Consider the following 18875-nt stretch of genomic DNA (forward strand, 5'->3'; position numbering starts at 1 on the left):
GATAACCAGGACAACCTCATCACAATGGGGAACCAGCTACAGCTGTCCATAAGAGGACTGCATTGGACACGCTGACCATCCTGTAACTCCTGCTTTTACAGTCATTAAATATTGTGAGTGGAGAGTGCAGGTGCTTTCAAATAAACTATCATATTTGTAATAACCGTATCAAAAATATAAAACTTTTGGACAGCCGTCTATCTACATAAATACTGTAGCTATTAAAAAGCAATGTCCAACTTTATATTAGCTTTACACCAGAGTCCCAGATTTTCACATCTTGTGCTATTATTCTACTAAATCCCATTATGCTAATATGATCGATAGATGATTTGTGTACAACTTATAAACTTATAACGGAACATGCATGTACACACAAGGCTGACATTTTGTTACAGTGATCAGTGTGTACTGTAAAATGTAGATAGGCTATATTTTGCAGATATACAAGAGATATGTGTAACCATATGTGGTTCAGTCTTCAAATGCAATTTCCCAATGGTAAATTTGCCCCCACAGTGAAATGGAATAACTAAAATAAAAAAAATACAAAATATATATATATTTTTTTTTTAAAAACCACACACTACTCAGTAATGTGGGCATACATCTACCTAGCAATTCCCCAATGCTGATTGGCAGACTTCGATGAGCTGCGATTTTTCAGGGGCTCAACAAAATTCTACATGTTAAAACTCCCCAACTCACAGATTCTAATAATTTTGGAGTTGTATCGGCAAATCATGGATTTTCAACATGTTGGAATTTGCTGGTGACCCTGACCCCGTCATCAGCAAAACAGGGGAATTGCCCCAATTGATTGTATACGAGATGTCCATGTTACATTATTTACTACAATTTGCTACCAAAAATAAAATCCTTCCATTCACCAGGGTATATGAACAAACGCATGTCTCATCTAAATAAAAAAAAAAATAAGAATTTACTCACCGGTAATTCTATTTCTCGTAGTCCGTAGTGGATGCTGGGAACTCCGTAAGGACCATGGGGAATAGACGGGCTCCGCAGGAGACTGGGCACTCTAAAGAAAAGATTAGGTACTATATGGTGTGCACTGGCTCCTCCCTCTATGCCCCTCCTCCAGACCTCAGTTAGGGAAACTGTGCCCGGAAGAGCTGACATTACAAGGAAAGGAAATTTTGAATCCAGGGTAAGACTCATACCAGCCACACCAATCACACCGTACAACTTGTGATAACCTTACCCAGTTAACAATATGAACAACAACTGAGCCTCACGCAACGAATGGCTCATAACAATAACCCTTAGTTAAGCAATAACTATATACACGTATTGCAGAAAGTCCGCACTTGGGACGGGCGCCCAGCATCCACTACGGACTACGAGAAATAGAATTACCGGTGAGTAAATTCTTATTTTCTCTGACGTCCTAGTGGATGCTGGGAACTCCGTAAGGACCATGGGGATTATACCAAAGCTCCCAAACGGGCGGGAGAGTGCGGATGACTCTGCAGCACCGAATGAGCAAACATAAGGTCCTCCTCAGCCAGGGTATCAAACTTGTAGAACTTTGCAAATGTGTTTGAACCCGACCAAGTAGCCGCTCGGCAAAGCTGTAAAACCGAGACCCCTCGGGCAGCCGCCCAAGAAGAGCCCACCTTCCTTGTGGAATGGGCTTTTACCGATTTTGGATGCGGCAATCCATCCGCAGAATGAGCCTGCTGAATCGTGCTACAGATCCAGCGAGCAATAGTTTGCTTTGAAGCAGGAGCACCCAGCTTGTTGGGTGCATGCAAGATAAACAGCGAGTCAGTCTTCCTGACTCCAGCCGTTCTGGAAACATATATTTTCAAAGCCCTGACTACGTCCAGCAACTTGGAGTCCTCCAAATCCCGAGTAGCCGCAGGCACCACAATAGGTTGGTTCAAATGAAACGATGACGCCACCTTTGGGAGAAATTGGGGACGAATCCTCAATTCTGCCCTGTCCATATGGAAGATCAGATATGGGCTTTTACATGACAAAGCCGCCAACTCCGACACACGCCTAGCCGATGCTAAGGCCAACAGCATGACCACTTTCCACGTGAGATACTTTAGTTCCACGGTCTTAAGTGGCTCAAACCAGTGGGATTTCAGGAAATCCAACACAACGTTAAGATCCCAGGGTGCCACTGGTGGCACAAAAGGGGGCCGAATATGCAGCACTCCCTTAACAAACGTCTGAACCTCAGGCAGTGAACCCAGTTCTTTTTGAAAGAAAATGGATAGGGCCGAAATCTGGACCTTTATGGACCCCAATTTTAGGCCCATAGTCACCCCTGACTGTAGGAAGTGCAGGAAACGACCCAGTTGGAATTCCTCTGTAGGGGCCTTCCTGGCCTCACACCAAGCAACATACTTCCGCCATAGACAGTGATAATGCTTTGCTGTCACGTCTTTCCTAGCCTTTATCAGCGTAGGAATAACTTCATCCGGAATGCCTTTTTTCGCTAGGATCCGTCAAACGCAGCCGCGGTTAGTCTTGGAACAAACAGGGCCCTTGTTGCAGCAGGTCCTGTCTGAGAGGCAGAGGCCATGGGTCCTTTGTGCGCATTTCTTGCAGTTCCGGGTACCAAGTCCTTCTTGGCCAGTCCGGAACAATGAGTATTGTTCTTATTCCTCTCTTTCTTACTATTCTCAGTACTTTTGGTATGAGAGGAAGAGGAGGAAACACATATACCGACTGGTACACCCACGGTGTCACTAGGGCGTCCACAGCTATCGCCTGAGGGTCCCTTGACCTGGCGCAATATCTTTTTAGCTTTTTGTTGAGGCGGGACGCCATCATGTCCACCTGTGGCAGTTCCCATCGGTTTGCAATCAGTTGGAAGACTTCTTGATGAAGTCCCCATTCTCCCGGGTGGAGGTCGTGTCTGCTGAGGAAGTCTGCTTCCCAGTTGTCCACTCCCGGAATGAACACTGCTGACAGTGCTTGCACGTGATTCTCCGCCCATCGCAGAATCTTTGTGGCTTCCGCCATTGCCATCCTGCTTCTTGTGCCGCCCTGGCGGTTTACATGAGCGACTGCCGTGATGTTGTCTGACTGAATCAGCACTGGCCGGTTTTGAAGCAGGGGCTCTGCTTGACTCAGGGCGTTGTAAATGGCCCTTAATTCCAGTATATTTATGTGTAGAGAAGTCTCCGGACTTGACCACAGCCCTCGGAAGTTTCTTCCCTGAGTGACTGCCCCCCATCCTCGGAGGCTTGCATCCGTGGTCACCAGGACCCAGTCCTGAATGCCGAACCTGCGGCCCTCGAGAAGGTGAGCACTCTGCAGCCACCACAGGAGACACCCTGGCCCTCGGGGACAGGGTGATCAGCCGATGCATCTGAAGATGCGATCCGGACCACTTGTCCAACAGATCCCACTGAAAAATCCTCGCATGGAACCTGCCGAAGGGAATGGCTTCGTATGAAGCCACCATCTTTCCCAGGACTCGGTGCATCACTGCACGCGATACCTGTTTTGGTTTCAGGAGGTCCCTGACCAGAGATGCTAATTCCTGGGCTTTCTCCACCGGGAGAAACACCTTCTTCTGTTCTGTGTCCAGAATCATGCCCAGGAAAAGCAGACGCGTCGTAGGAATCAGCAGTGACTTTGGAACATTCAGAATCCAGCCGTGCTGTAGTAACACTTCCTGAGAGAGTGCTACGCTGATCAACAACTGCTCCCTGGACCTCGCCTTTATGAGGAGATCGTCCAAGTACGGGATAATTATAACTCCCTTCTGCCGAAGGAGTATCATCATTTCGGCCATTACCTTGGTAAATATTCTCGGTGCCGTGGACAGGCCAAACGGCAACGTCTGGAATTGGTAATGACAGTCCTGTACCACAAATCTGAGGTACTCCTGGTGAGGTGGGTAAATGGGGACATGCAAGTAAGAATCTTTGATGTCCAGCGACACCATAAAATCCCCCTCTTCCAGGCTTGCAATAACCGCTCTGAGCGATTCCATTTTGAACTTGAATTTCTATATATAAAGTGTTCAAGGACTTTAAATTCAGAATGGGTCTCACCGAACCGTCCGGTTTCGGTACCACAAACATTGTGGAATAGTAACCCCTTCCCTGTTGAAGGAGGGGGACCCTGACAATCACTTGCTGGAGGTACAGCTTGTGAATTGCCGCCAGCACTACCTCCCTTTCCATGGGGAAAGCTGGCAAGGCTGATTTGAGGTAACGGCGGGGGGGAGTCGCTTCGAATTCCAGCTTGTATCCCTGAGATACAATTTGTATAGCCCAGAGATCCACCTGTGAGCGAACCCACTGGCTGCAGAAGTTTCGGAGACGGGCCCCCACCGCATCTGGCTCCGCCTGTGGAGCCCCAACGTCATGCGGTGGACTTAGTGGAAGCAGGGGAGGACTTTTGTTCCTGGGAACTGGCTGCATGGTGCAGCTTCTTACCTCTGCCCCTGCCTCTGGCAAGAAAGGATGCGCCCCTGACCCTTTTGCCTTTTTGGGAACGAAAGGACTGCATTTGATAATACGGTGCTTTCTTAGGCTGTGAGGAAACCTGAGGCAAGAAAGTCGACTTTCCAGCTGTCGCTGTAGACACGAGGTCCGACAGACCGTCCCCAAACAATTCCTCACCCTTATAAGGCAAAACCTCCATGTGTTTTTTAGAATCAGCATCTCCTGTCCATTGCCGAGTCCATAAGACCCTCCTGGCAGAAATGGACATAGCATTAATTCTAGAGCCCAGCAGGCAAATGTCCCTCTGAGCATCCCGCATATATAAGACGACGTCTTTGATATGGCCCAGGGTTAGCAAAACAGTATCTCTGTCGAGGGAATCTATGTCGTCTAACAGAGTATCTGTCCACGCTGCTACAGCACTACACATCCAGGCTGAAGAAATAGCAGGTCTCAGTAGAGTACCAGTGTGTATACACTGACTTCAGGATAGCTTCCTGCTTTCTATCCGCAGGCTCCTTAAGGGCGGCCGTGTTCTGAGACGGCAGGGCCACCTTTTTAGATAAGCGTGTCAGCGCCTTGTCCACCCTAGGGGATGTTTCCCAACGTAACCTGTTCGTTGGCGGGAAAGGGTACGCCATCAGTAACCTCTTAGAAATCACTAATTTATTATCAGGGGAACTCCACGCTTCTTCACACAATTCATTTAATTCATCAGATGGGGGAAAAGTCACTGGTTGCTTTTTCTCCCCAAACATATAAACCCTCTTGGTATTAACAGGGTTACTCTCAGAAATGTGTAATACATCTTTCATTGCAATAATCATGTATCGGATGGCCTTGGTCATTTTAGACTGTAAATGTGCCTCATCATCGTAGACACTGGAGTCGGACTCCGTGTCGGCATCTGTGTCAACCATCTGAGATAGAGGGCGTTTATGAGCCCCTGACTGTTTCTGAGTCGCCTGGGCAGGCGCGGGCTGAGACCCCGGCTGTCCCAAGGCTGCAGCGTCATCAAACCTTTTATGTAAGGAGTTTACATTGTCATTTAAGACCTTCCACATATCCATCCAATCAGGTGTCGTCCCCGACAGGGGCGACACCACACTTATCTGCCCTTGCTCCGCCTCCACGTAACCTTCCTCCTCAAACATGTCAACACAGCCGTACCGACACATCGCACACACACAGGAAATGCTCAGACTGAGGACAGGACCCCACAAAGTCCTTTGGGGAGACAGAGAGAGAGTATGCCAGCACACACCACAGCGCTATATAACACAGGGATTTTCACTGCTAATAAGTGATTTACCCAATAGCTGCTTTTTTTTTTTTTGTATTATTTGCGCCTAAATTTATGTGCCCCCCCTCTCTTTTTAACCCGTCTTGTACCTGGATACTGTAGGGGAGAGCCTGGGGAGCTGCTTCCAGCGGAGCTGTGAAGAGAAAATGGCACTGGTGTGCTGAGGAAGAAGGCCCCGCCCCCTCAGTGGCGGGCTTCTGTCCCGCTTTCCATGTAAAAAAATGGCGGGGGTTTTTACATATATACAGTGCTAGACTGTATATATGTATTTTTTTATGCCAAAGGTACTTCAATTGCAGCCCAGGGCGCCCCCCCCCCCAGCGCCCTGCACCCTACAGTGACCGGAGTGTGTAAGTGTGCTGGGAGCAATGGCGCACAGCTGCGGTGCTGTGCGCTACCTTAATGAAGACAGGAGTCTTCAGCCGCCGATTTCGTCGTCTTCAAGCTTCTGTTCTTCTGGCTCTGCAAGGGGGACGGCGGCGCGGCTCCGGGAACGGACGATCGAGGACAGATGCCTGTGTTCGAACCCTCTGGAGCTAATAGTGTCCAGTAGCCTAAGAAGCACAAACTAGCTGCAAGCAGGTAGGTTTGCTTCTCTCCCCTCAGTCCCACGTAGCAGTGAGTATGTTGCCAGCAGAAACTCACTGAAAATAAAAAACCTAATACTTTCTTTTCTAGTAAGCTCAGGAGAGCCCACTAGGAGCACAGATTCTAACTGAGGTCTGGAGGAGGGGCATAGAGGGAGGAGCCAGTGCACACCAGATAGTACCTAATCTTTTCTTTAGAGTGCCCAGTCTCCTGCGGAGCCCGTCTATTCCCCATGGTCCTTACGGAGTTCCCAGCATCCACTAGGACGTCAGAGAAAATGGATTGCGGAAGTATGAAATGTTATCATATAGCACAAGTCAGATATTTACAATCCTTGTTCAATTGTGCCTAGTTTGTCGTAAAATCACAACTTCCCTTGCTCATCAACAATTTCTAATCTAACTTTATACTATTTGTTTGTAGCCAATGATTTATGGAAAGAACATATCCTGATCTAGTTTGCTTATTTGCGAGCTGTGAATTCAGGTGCTTACCTACAGTCATTGGAACAACATCAGATCGCAGGAGAAACCTGATGCGCCCAGCCGGCTTGTTCCCAATTTTGATGTCCATGTAGACTTGGGGGTTAACTCTGAGTTTTTTAACTGGTGGTTCTCCCTGCATGGGTAAAACAGCAAAATTATGTAATTTAGTACATGTGATACATACAATAAAGCTGAAGAGTCTTTAACAGATTGTTTTCCAAGCTTAGTGGTGTGATCGCCTGAGTGACACAAAAGCACAACCCAAGAACACACATTTCACATCAGCGCAGGGACTTCATGAGATATTGACAAGAACAGTTTTGATGAGAAAAATACCTTGGGCCAAAGGCTCAAAAGTCTTTTGACATCAATGTTTTTTAAGTTACATCTCTACTGAACATGGTTTACATCATAGACCAATACAGCATCCCCAGAAAGGTATGGTGAGTACAGGCAGAAGAGACTACTCGCAGACATAAGGAAGGCTGTCAAATGTTATCAGGCAAGGACAGCCAAGAAAGTGTTGTAGTTTCACAACAGTGGGAGAGCCACAGGTTGGGCAGGGCTGTTTTTTCCCCAATCATGTTGAATCTATGCCCTGAAGATTCCAGGTTGTGGTATCAGTCAACAATTATGCAACAAAGTACTAATGTTGTCTTTAATTAATTTAACGAAAGGCTTTGTACTGATAAAACACTTGCGAGCCTCCAGATATTGTATTTACTTTATTATCATAAACAGTGTGCATCAAATGATTTTTGTTATCTTGTACTAAGTTTGTAAAATGCTAAGCAGCAATTGTTGACAGTGGGGAACAAGAACTTTATAGTAAACTATTTCTCAAAAGACTTTTGAGTACTACTGTAGCATGCATTATGGGTTGAACATAGTCAGAAAAACAAAATAGACAACACTAACATGGCATCAGTGGTCATCCGACGGGAGAGAAAACCTCTAGCAGTGTACTTTGGTCCTAATTCATGATTGTAAGAAATCAGTGTCATTAAAATAAAAAATCAGGAGGCATCTGTAGGTGATAGCTGCGTCTGAGGCTATCGGTCACGATGGTCCCAGGCACCAGCCAGTCTGAATAAGCTGAAGCCTACTCAGGCTAGCCATTGGATATGGACATCCAACGACGCAGACTATGAACCCCATCAAGCCTTCAAAATGGGGGCGACAGGTCCCTGTTTTGAAGAATGGTGCCGTGTGCCACCCTTGTTCTGCCCCCCAAATGCCGCAGCACAAATTACATGACAGGGGGCTGTGAGCGATATCATAAGACCTGTTCTGCACATGAGCAGCACTAATCTTGTGTCTGCGCAGACCCCCAAACATGGTAGGTAAACAGTCGGATTTGCATACAAATATGAGTTAGGCCCATTGTGCACAGTTACTACTTACACCAACATGCAGATATGACTGTGGAATGCACATTACCTCCTGTGCTGCAGGTTTAGGAGCTTCTGCACCTTCCGCATCTTCATTCTCTTCCAGTGTTTTACCAGAGAATTTCTTGAGCCAGTCATCATCAGACCAAACTATCAGCAATGCACAGGGAAATTAGTTACTGGAAATTGAAAAAAAAATAAAAAAAATCTTGTAGAACAAGTCACCTGTCGCAACCTACCTGCTTTTGAACAGCCTTCCTTTAATCTCATGGGTTTGGCCAAATTCACTCGTATTGTTCTACCAAACAATTCAGACTCATTCTAGATATTAAGAAACACAGAATTAGGGACTTACGTTAAGAGGAAGAATCAACACTATTTCAAGATTAGAAAGTTTTTTTTTGATTTTGCATATTGAGTCTGCTATTGCTTTTTATGGAAAGGGTTCTGTAGTCATTCTTTTTACAGCTAGATTGAAGGGAAAGCATATACCACCATTCACAGTTAATAGTAAAGTGTTGCACAACAAGAGTTATGTAATGTCTAATATTTAGTTTGCTGGAAAACTGCTCTAAACAGGCAGTTTCGAGCATTGGGCCCTACGTATGCATTCAGTGATATCCCTATAAAATACAGTCCTTCCTCTTTCTAAAGGTCAGTACAAAAAGAGTAAGAGCTCTTTTTTTTAGCACAAACTTTCATGCACTTAAGACACAGACAGTCACCAATAATGAAACAAAGCTGTATCCTGTCGCATCACAAGTAATATTTTTACACCACAAGTGCAGGGGAAGACTTGGAAATCAGATACTGGTTACACATGAACTGATAAAGTGTCTGCATCTACGTAGGTGCCCTTAAAAACAGAAGAAAAGGAGTTTTTGGATGATCCCATCTCTCTGGCGATAGAGGGTAGAGATGGTGGTATGTTCCCAAGCCACCATCAATGTAAGAAGTGGAAAGCCAACAAATCAATAGCTGCCATGAGAACTTTGCTACTATAGGTGGCATCTACAGGAGGCAGCAATGTCTGTTTTGTTAAATTAAGAGGTGGTCCACTGTTACCCATTATATTAAGTCAGACGTCTTGCACTGTATGGCGTACAGACACATCTGTAGGAATCAATTCTGAAAGTCAGTGTCTGTTTCAACCTTAATAGGAAATGTGTTTCATTGTTATCGTACTATACAGACAATAAATGAACATGCTTAAGGTATATTTATTACTTCTAAACTATCACCATTGCTAAATTGTTTCTACGCTATTGAAAATCTGAAATATAAATCAAACAAAACAAGGATTTCCTTTTGACTATTAGTCAGAGTTTCCCAAACTCTGTCATTACAGTTCAGGTTTTAAGGATATCCACTATCGAGTCCAGATGGTTAAATCAAATTGACTGAGGTACTAATTCATTGTTAATCTGTGTTCAAGTATTGATATTCTTAAAACCTGGACTGTAATGGCAGAAACTGGAGAAAATGAAAAACACAAATTATTTTGAAGAAAAAAAAAAAAAGTCCATACCATGTTATCAATAGCTGCAGCTGCATCCTGAAAGACAGAATTTGGTGAATATAAGTACATCATAATACTATCTGCAGATAACAGGGACAAGTGCTCATGTCCATATACAAAGTAAATACAGAAATTTGTGTAGCTGAGAACGTAGGCTGACAAAATAAACCGTACAAACTGACCTCTGGTAGCTCAAACTCCACAAACGCAAACCCTCTGTGTTTTTCTGTGAAGAAAACACAAAAATATATATTTATTACTTATTAAGCTTCTTATGTAGCGCAAATTCCATTGCATTTTACAACTGGAAGTAGGGAGGCCAATCCCGGGCCATTTTTTTCAATCCCGGGTATCGGGATTGAAAAATGGTCAATCCCGGGTATCGGAATTGAAAAATGGTCAATCCCGGGATTGGTATTTCCCTGTGTGGCCGCCCCCCTCGCGCAAATAAGTCACCATACACCGGGGGTGGGACACATCTTCTCCTCTCTCCTGGCGGCTGCCTGCAGCGTATAATGGAGCAGTGTGACCTCTCGCTGCACGTCACAATGCGCTGAGGAGCCGCTAGGAGGAAGCCGGGCTGCGTCTGAGCGTCCTGAGGACGCTTAACGCTGATCCCTCAAATCCACGGGATTGAAGCTTCCAATCCACGGGATTGAAGCTTCCAATCCACGGGATTGAAGCTTCCAATCCACGGGATTGAAGCTTCCAATCCACGGAATTGAAACCCAGTGATTTTTGTCCCTAAATCCCGGGATCCCGCCGATTCCAATCCCGGGATTGGCCTCCCTAATTGGAAGCAATGATAAAACAAAACTGGGTAATAAACAGGTGAGGTAGGAGTGCCCTGCTCGCAAGCTTACAATCTATAGGGAAAAATATAAGACTACAGTGCAAAAACACACCAATACGAAACATCACAACTAATTTATGTGTTTGCAGTCATATTAGAAATGAATAAAAGTTTGTAAGCAAGCTATCAAAAGCTTCAATAGTTAATGTAAGAAAAACATTTTTTAAATAAATATTTTTAGGAAAAAAGGTAAAAATAAAACTTCAATATTGTGTACCCACTGTATTTAGCTTCATGTTTGTACTTGTACAGAGATATGAATAGGATTTCTGCTTTCTGGGAGACCTTACTAATTAAGAAAAACATCAAGTCTATTAGTTTCAAACAATATATCTCTGCAGCTGTACAAATCCTAACAGAAGGAACCTCACATATTACTGATGTTTTGAAAGGCTGACTGTAAAAACACACGCACCAAGGAATACTGCTCCTCCAGCACTTTCAAACAAGTGTCTCTTATAATACTACCAATCTCAGGAGATCTCCAAATCTCCAAGGTAGTAAAAAAAACTTATTCAACAACACTGAAAGCTACTGGCAATCACAACAAGCAGAATCCACAAGTGGGTATAAATATGGCAATTGCCAGCTGATGGCAAGAACTACCTACGGACAGTTCTTAATGCGCTTATCTGATACCTGCTGCAGTCCTTGATCACCTTCCCGATCGCCTGTCCAAGCAGGATCATCAAACACAGTCCCTCTCAGTGATCCCGCAGGAACCCACACATTCAGACCCTCCTTGGTTTATCTCAAGGAAAGACCAAATGAGTGAATGCCTGCGGGACCACCGAGTGTGACTTGTTATTGGCAAAAAAACTTTCAGTGTTGAATACGTTTTGCTGCCATGCAATACTTTAATCTAAAAGTGAAACAAAAAAACAGCATAAGTACTAAAAGGGTTGTGTATATTTGCTCTTCACGATCAGGACCAGGAAGTGACATAACGAGACGGCAGTAGATAACTTCCACTCTTACACCAGCTAAAATGTTTTATCCATTCTCCGTTCATATTGAAGTTATTTTGTTTTATCTATGCACCACTGGACCCTCGCGGGCTCACTTCGCTCGCCATGCTTCGGGCTCGGTGTCTCGCTTTGTTCGCCACAGGTTACTATTCCAAATAGTTTGTTACATGGACCCAGGGGCTTATGGGAAAGGTCCTCTCCATGAAGGCAAACTAGATGCTACCGTACTAAAAGGCATCAATGAAGAAGAATAAAAATAAAAAAATAAAAATGTTTTGAGCAATGGAAAAAACATGTGGACAAATGTATTGATTCACGTACTTTGAGGGTGACTGAAGACTCAAAATGTACAAATAAATAATTCATAAATCATGAATTCCTGTTTCTTTTGGGTACCCAGTCGTATATATTTCTCCCTTTGCTCTTGGGCTGCAGCCCATTAACTGATAGTGCAAGAAGACTGCATACCAGAATTGATTCACATTTGGAGAGCAACAGCTGTGTTTGGAAATATAATAACATACACTTATTTGAAAGCGCTGGTGGAGCAGTATTCCTTATTTTGTGTGCATTTGTGTTGGTGGAAGAGTGAGCTTTTTAGGTGGCATTAACACTTAACTGGCATGATCAGATCACATGCGACTGCACCACCCCACAGTGTCCACCTATTTTTGACGTGGAGATCCGTTCTGCTGATGTGCATAATATAATATTTAAACAAAACACTTTTTAAACTATATTGAATTTTTTAAAGAAACAATGTTATGAACAGTTTTGAAGGGAAAAATAGTCAGTTAAGTGGTTTAATGGGCGCCCAACGGAGCAATTCTAACCAGGTGCCACATTTCTTCTGGCAGCCTCCTGAGATGGCAAACAGAATGAGCAAAAAATGTATGGTTTGGACACCCGAAACGGTTCTATATACAGGTTTAGCAGCTTTATGCAGCAACACCCAGTTCTGTTGGGCGTAGTGAGATAATGGGCACCCAAAACACTTCAGTTGCTCTGTCAAGCACAGAAAAAACAATCGAATTGCCCCATTTGAGTCAAAAATAGTAATCCAGGTCACCAACCAAAACTCTGAGCACAAGCCAAGCAAGACCATGATGCTTAACAAAGGTGAATAGCATTAACAAGTCCATTGTGCATTTCTGTGTGATCTTTAATGGCAGCCAACAGTTTTTTATTCTTAACTTTATACCAGGGTTCTTAACAACTATCCCCCAATACCAACAACATGTCATGTATTTTGCTGTGACAGTAATTATCACACATACAGAAATCCCAAAACATTACCCATTAGTGGTACTTGGGGATAATGGTTGAGAACCCCTGATTTACCCAATGTTCTGCTACACAGAAAGGCCTTGGACTAGAATCGAGCCTGCCATGGAAACCATTACTAACACTGGCATATGCAGCCAAATAAAATGCCTGTCATACTGACAGACTGTAACCCCATTAGATTTATCCCCGTATTGACTATGGATCCTGAAGAAATGCACAATGGGGGTCATTCTGACCCGATCGCACACTGCAGTTTATCACAGCAGTGCGATCGGGTCAGTACTGCGCCTGCACCACGGTGCGCCGGCGCAAGCCAGACGGCCGGAGGCCGTCGTTGCCTAGCAATCGCCTCTACCTGATTGCCTTTAGAGGGCGCAGTCCAGCCAGCGCAGGTGTGGCCGGACCGTTGGGGTGGCGGGCTGCGGCGGCTGCGTGACGTCACACGCAGCCGCTGCGATCTGGGCAGCGAAGAGGTTCTCCCGGCCAGCCGCAGGAGCTGCGCTGGCCGGGAGTTACTCCCCAAATGCAAAAGCATCACCGCTGTTCGATGCTTCTGCATTTCTGCAGGGGGGGGGGGCAACGTTACTGACATGCGGGGCATGTCAATAACGCATGTCTGAGTGCCTGATCGTAGCTGTAGCACAGCTACGATCAACTCGGAGTGATCCCCAATATCATACTGCCCATTGCTGCAGATATGGAACTTCAAAATATTGCATCAGACAGAAAAGCCAGACAATTCAGCATATCCAACCAATCAATATTTTCAGTCTCACGAACTGTACAATTATGTGGCCAAAAATGGTACTTGTTTGCTACAGCTGGCTGTTACTTTATGCATCTCTACCTTTGCTCCTCTGTATGCACTTTCCCTGCTAAGTAAGTCACATTTCTAAACTTAGTTTTATCTCCCCTTTCTGCCCCTCCTTCTTTCATTCTGCCATGGTCCCCCTTTGCATGTCCCCATTACCTCCGCTTCATCTCAGAGTGAAAGAAATACCAATGGTAAAGTGCAAAACTTGTGCCAGCGCAGCAAGTCCACCAAGGGCTGTACTGATAATCCCAGGAGAGCCTGAGCAGGCCACGGGTCTACTGAGAGCCACTTTGCCATTTGGAAAAATAGTCAGTATAGTAATAAGCAGATGCAAATGAGCCATGCAGGTTTAATATAGGAACCTAATGCCACCATTATCCAGCTGATGTTCAGTCACATGCAGAGCCGTCGCTAGCCGCTCAGCAAAGGGATGCAGTGCAGGGAGGCACTAAACTGCAGAGGTGCTCTCCCTGCTCTACATCCCTGCTGCTGCCGGCTGCCGCTGCGCCTGTCAAACTGGATGACAGGTAGCGGCGCTGGCAACTTGGCTTCCATCTCCCCAGAGAGTGCACACAATGTGCGTTCTCAGCCCACACCGCGCCACTGCCGCCATACCGTTCTCCAAAGAGGTTTGGGGGTGTGGCTGTATCGCGGGAGCCGTGGCCACGCCCCTTTATGGGAAAAGTCATTAAAAAAATATTTCCAGTGCCAAGCAGGGTGGGTGCAGTCTGCAGTGCCTGATCCCTGAGCCCCCAGCCAGGGTCAATTCGAGGGGGGGGGGGGGGGGGGGGAGTGATCACACTGCCCCCCCATACAGAAACAGACATTCTCAGCAGTAGCCTCACTGCCCCACAGCACACTGCATGTGCTGTGCTGCCAAGATGAGAGCTGATGCCCAGTAAGGTGGGTGGGAGTGCAGCGAACCATCAGTCCCAGGACCGGGTAATTAGTACCCGCTCCTTCCCTTCCTCTCAGGGTTACTGACAACATCCTACAGAGCCACTGGAGTAATGGAGCCTGCGAGAAACCGGAGAAGAAGTGAGAGGAGGAGCAGCGCCAGAGCTGGGACCTCCTGCAGGTACCAGGGCCGCACTGTGGAAGGAATGAAGGCTGTACCTGGCATAGGGGGGTCATTCAGAGATGAATGCAGATCGCTGCATACGCAGCCAGTTCTGCGTTCATCTCTGCACATGCTGAGGGCCTCCCAGCACAAAGCAAGGCTGTCCAGCATGTGTAGCGCCGCTTCCCGATGCATCCGCAATTACATTGCCGACACATCTGATCTAAGGTTGACCCCTGGCAGCGCAGCCTTTTTTTCAAAGCAGCTGTGTGTGACGTCATGCAGCCCCCCCGAAAATGGACCTGGCGCACCCACGTTTATCCGGCGCCACCAACCCGCGGCCAGCGGCCCCTACTGTGCGGTGTCCAGCGGCCCCTGCTGTGCGGTGTCCCGCGGCCAGCGGACCCTACTGTGCGGTGTCCCGCGGCCAGCGGACCCTACTGTGCGGTGTCCCGCGGCCAGCGGACCCTACTGTGCGGTGTCCCGCGGCCAGCGGACCCTACTGTGCGGTGTCCCGCGGCCAGCGGACCCTACTGTGCGGTGTCCCGCGGCCAGCGGACCCTACTGTGCGTGAACAACGGACACTACTGTGCGGTGTAGCGTGACTAACGGACACTACTGTGCGGTGTAGCGTGACTAACGGACACTACTGTGCGGTGTAGCGTGACTAACGGACACTACTGTGCGGTGTAGTGTGACTAACGGACACTACTGTGATATTTAATGTGACTAAGGGACACTACTATGCGGTGTAATGTGACTAACGGACACTACTATGCGGTGTAATGTGACTAACGGACACTACTATGCGGTGTAATGTGACTAACGGACACTACTGTGCTGGGGAGGCGGGGTCATATTAATATGTGCTAGGGAAGGGGGTTCATAGTAATGGGTGCTGGGGGAAGTGGCATGTGTAAAAGGGTGCCCTACCTGGCGCAAAGTGTGAAAGGAAACTACCTGGCTCAGTGTGTAAAAGAGGACTCTACCTGGCGCATTGTTCAAAAGGGTGCTGGAATAATGTGTGACTGGCTCTACCTGGCATTGTAAAAGGAGCTATACCTGGCACAATGTGTAAAAGGGTGCTCTACCTGGAATAATGTGCGACTGGCTCTACCTGGTGCAATATGTAAAAGGGGGCTCTAATTGGCGTAATGTATATAAGGGACTCTACCTGGCGCAATGTATATAAGTGGTACTGCAGTGTGCATACCTCCCAACTGTCCCGATTTTTGCGGGACAGTCCCATTTTTTGGGGACTGTCCCGCTGTCCCACCCGCGGGCCGCAGTGTCCCTTCGTGGGGGGGCAGTTGGGAGGCTGTCACTCGCAGCAGAGCAGCGGTGAATAGACACTGTGCGCATGCGCACAGCGTCTATTCACTTGAGTTAGAGGGGGCATGCCAGCGGCTCACAGAGCGCTGAGCATGCCCCCTCAGTGACAAACGGGGGCGTGGGTCGCGATTCCGGGTACTCCACAAAGCCACACCCTTTTTCTTAGGCCACACCCCCTTTTCGCCACGTGTCTGTCCCTCCTTCAACAGAAGAAAAGTTGGGAGGTATGCAGTGTGGGGTAATTTTGAATAATGGAGACTACTGTGCATTGTAATTATTTTACGCCCCTATATTTTTGCAGCATGCCTTTGGCACGCACTGTCCATGTTGTGGAACTTCTGGGGGAGGGGGGCACCAAAATGTCTAGTTACAGCCCTGAGGATGAGATCGGTCACATTTGTATTTGTAGAAAGACACATTTATAGTTTGCAGGAGGGCGCCGAACACCCTAGCACCAGCCCTGGTCAAATGGTAAATTACATTTTTTAGACCAGTGTAACTAACGTGTAAAGAGCAGGTAGAGCGGCTGCGGCAGCAGTACAGCCATGGTGAGATATAACAGCAGCATGAGCTCCCTCACCCGTCTCATAGTCCAGGGGAATCTGGATGTCTGTGAGGTCTCCGAAGGGGATAAAGGCTGCATGCAGGATCTTCTCATCCACCTCCTCAGCCAGGCCACCTGTGAGGAGAGAGCACAGTGCCAGGCATGTCAACACACCCTGATCTATACACGGCGCATACAGGAGCAGCGGCGCCCCAGCCACAACGCTTATCACACTGAGGGGACGGGAATTCCCCGCTGTAATAATATAGGTACAAATAAGCTCTGCTGGTGGCCGCTGCCCCGGCTGTACTAGCTCGTTACCATGTATACACGTTATGCACAATACTCACCCACGTACAAAACCCGCTTGGTGGCCGCCATATTGCATCGCGCCTCCTGCCTTAACCTTTCCCCTCTGACCTCACATCCCCGCGCTACGTCAGCGCGAGAATTCCGCTTCTGCCAATTATACGTACAGGCCACGGGGAGACTGAAGAGAGAAGTGCGGTGACGGCAGCGGGTGTCCCCCCGATAGTGACATCTAGAGCTGTGAATGGGAACTGCAGACTATCATTCATTTAGTTTTAGTACAACCCTAATGATGTTATGCAGAGTGTGCGCTTTCAGTCTTTTTTCACTTATTCTGCAATTGCAATAAACTGTATTGAGTTATATAATTAATGTAAAATGCATTTCTCCTACGTCCTAGAGGATGCTGGGGATGCTTCAAGAACGATGGGGTATAGACGGTATCCGCAGGAGACATGGGCACTTTAAGACTTTAAAGGGGGTGTGAACTGGCTCCTCCCTCTATGCCCCTCCTCCCGACTCCAGTTAGATTCTGTGCCCAGAGAGACTGGTCACACACTGAGGAGCTCTCCTGAGTTGCTTGGGAAAAGACTTTATGTTAGGTTTATTATTTTCAGGGAGCACAGCTGGCAACAGTTTCCCTGCATCCTGGGACTGAGGGGAGAGAAGCAGACCTACTTCTCTGAGTTCAAAGGCTCTGCTTCTTAGGCTACTGGACACCATTAGCTCCAGAGGGTCCGATCACTTGGTGCGCCTAGCTGCTCGTTCCCGGAGCCGCGCCGTCACCCCCCTTGCAGAGCCAGAAGAAAGAAGCCGGGTGAGTAAATGAAGAACAGAAGACTTCAGTGACGGCAGAAGACTTTGTGGCTCTGAGGTACCGCGCAGCGCGCCATTGCTCCCACACACAAGCGGCACTACAAGGGTGCAGGGCGCAGGGGGGGGCGCCCTGGGCAGCATGTATACTTCAGAGATAGACTGGCAAGAGAGATATTAAGTGGGCACTTTATACAGACCCCCGCCAGTATAAATATCTATAAAATAGCGGGGCTGAAGCGCACCATTAAGGGGGTGTGACTTAGCCCTCACAGCTCTATCCAGCGCCATTTTCTCCTCAAAAATGCTTGCCCTGCCCATACAGCACTGCTGAGCAGATCACAGTGAAAAACGGGGGGGGGGGAGGGGGAATGGGCACAGTTGTTTAGTGCAATATATGTTAGAATTAAAGCACAATGTATAATGAGTATGGTGTAAATAGAGCTGGCAAACGTCTGCTATGTTTCCCTGACAGAAAGTACTGGGTCTATTCCTTACAGTCGGCCTGTCTGAGGCTGAGGGCTCTGCCACAAACGGCTATAGGAATGTCTCTGTCGGCACTGCCGACTCCTGAGGGTACTTGGTTCATGTAAATAATGTCAGTAGATGTATGCTTTTCCAATGAGAAAACTGTATGGGAGACACAGACGTGTGTGTGGGTGACCCTGTCGGAACCAACTACTCTGACTGGGTAAAAAAATTGACATGATAATGTGATGCATTTCAGAAAGCTTATTTGCATATTTGGGGAGCTGCCTTACTCTCCTAAATACGGAAGACAACAGACAGAGTAATTCCCTGTATGCTGAGAGTGCCGGGCTGCATGCGGTCTATGTATATATATATATATATATATATATATATATATATATATATATATAGGTATCCACACAGGTGGCGGGTGCACTCTCACAAATGTACTCAGATTCTGTGGTTGATATCAGTTGTTCTTTATTATAGCCTCTTAGATACGACGTTTCGACCCTTCCACAGGGTCTTTTTCAAGACAGGCAATATGACATCCTTATTTCATGTTGTGCATAGTTTAAACAATGCCTAAAGAGAATACAAAAAATGAAAAAAGACTCAGCCTCCCAGGCCCCTTACACATGGCAGAAGAACCAATCTGAACTGGGCTTCAAATACCCTGTTCATATGGTGACTATAATG

At 46.9% G+C, this 18875-nt stretch overlaps 1 protein-coding gene across 2 annotated transcripts in view; it reads right to left on the reverse strand.

The window, feature by feature from the left end:
- PPIE (peptidylprolyl isomerase E) overlaps positions 1-18875 on the reverse strand; it is an 83837-nt gene that overhangs the window by 64654 nt on the left and 308 nt on the right. The window contains exons 1-7 of one of the 2 annotated variants that reach the window (XM_063954070.1): positions 16934-17071; positions 16620-16718; positions 9908-9951; positions 9735-9761; positions 8446-8527; positions 8256-8356; positions 6825-6948 (exon numbers count right to left, since the gene is read on the reverse strand). In XM_063954070.1, coding sequence (XP_063810140.1) covers positions 6825-6948; positions 8256-8356; positions 8446-8527; positions 9735-9761; positions 9908-9951; positions 16620-16718; positions 16934-16964 — 508 coding nt within the window. In that variant the 5' untranslated portion in view covers positions 16965-17071. Of the gene's footprint in view, positions 1-6824; positions 6949-8255; positions 8357-8445; positions 8528-9734; positions 9762-9907; positions 9952-16619; positions 16719-16933; positions 17072-18875 lie in introns of those variants that run through there. The other variant, XM_063954071.1, reaches the window with a different exon arrangement.

Source organism: Pseudophryne corroboree, chromosome 2 (assembly GCF_028390025.1).
Source record: "Pseudophryne corroboree isolate aPseCor3 chromosome 2, aPseCor3.hap2, whole genome shotgun sequence".
NCBI lineage: Eukaryota > Metazoa > Chordata > Amphibia > Anura > Myobatrachidae > Pseudophryne > Pseudophryne corroboree.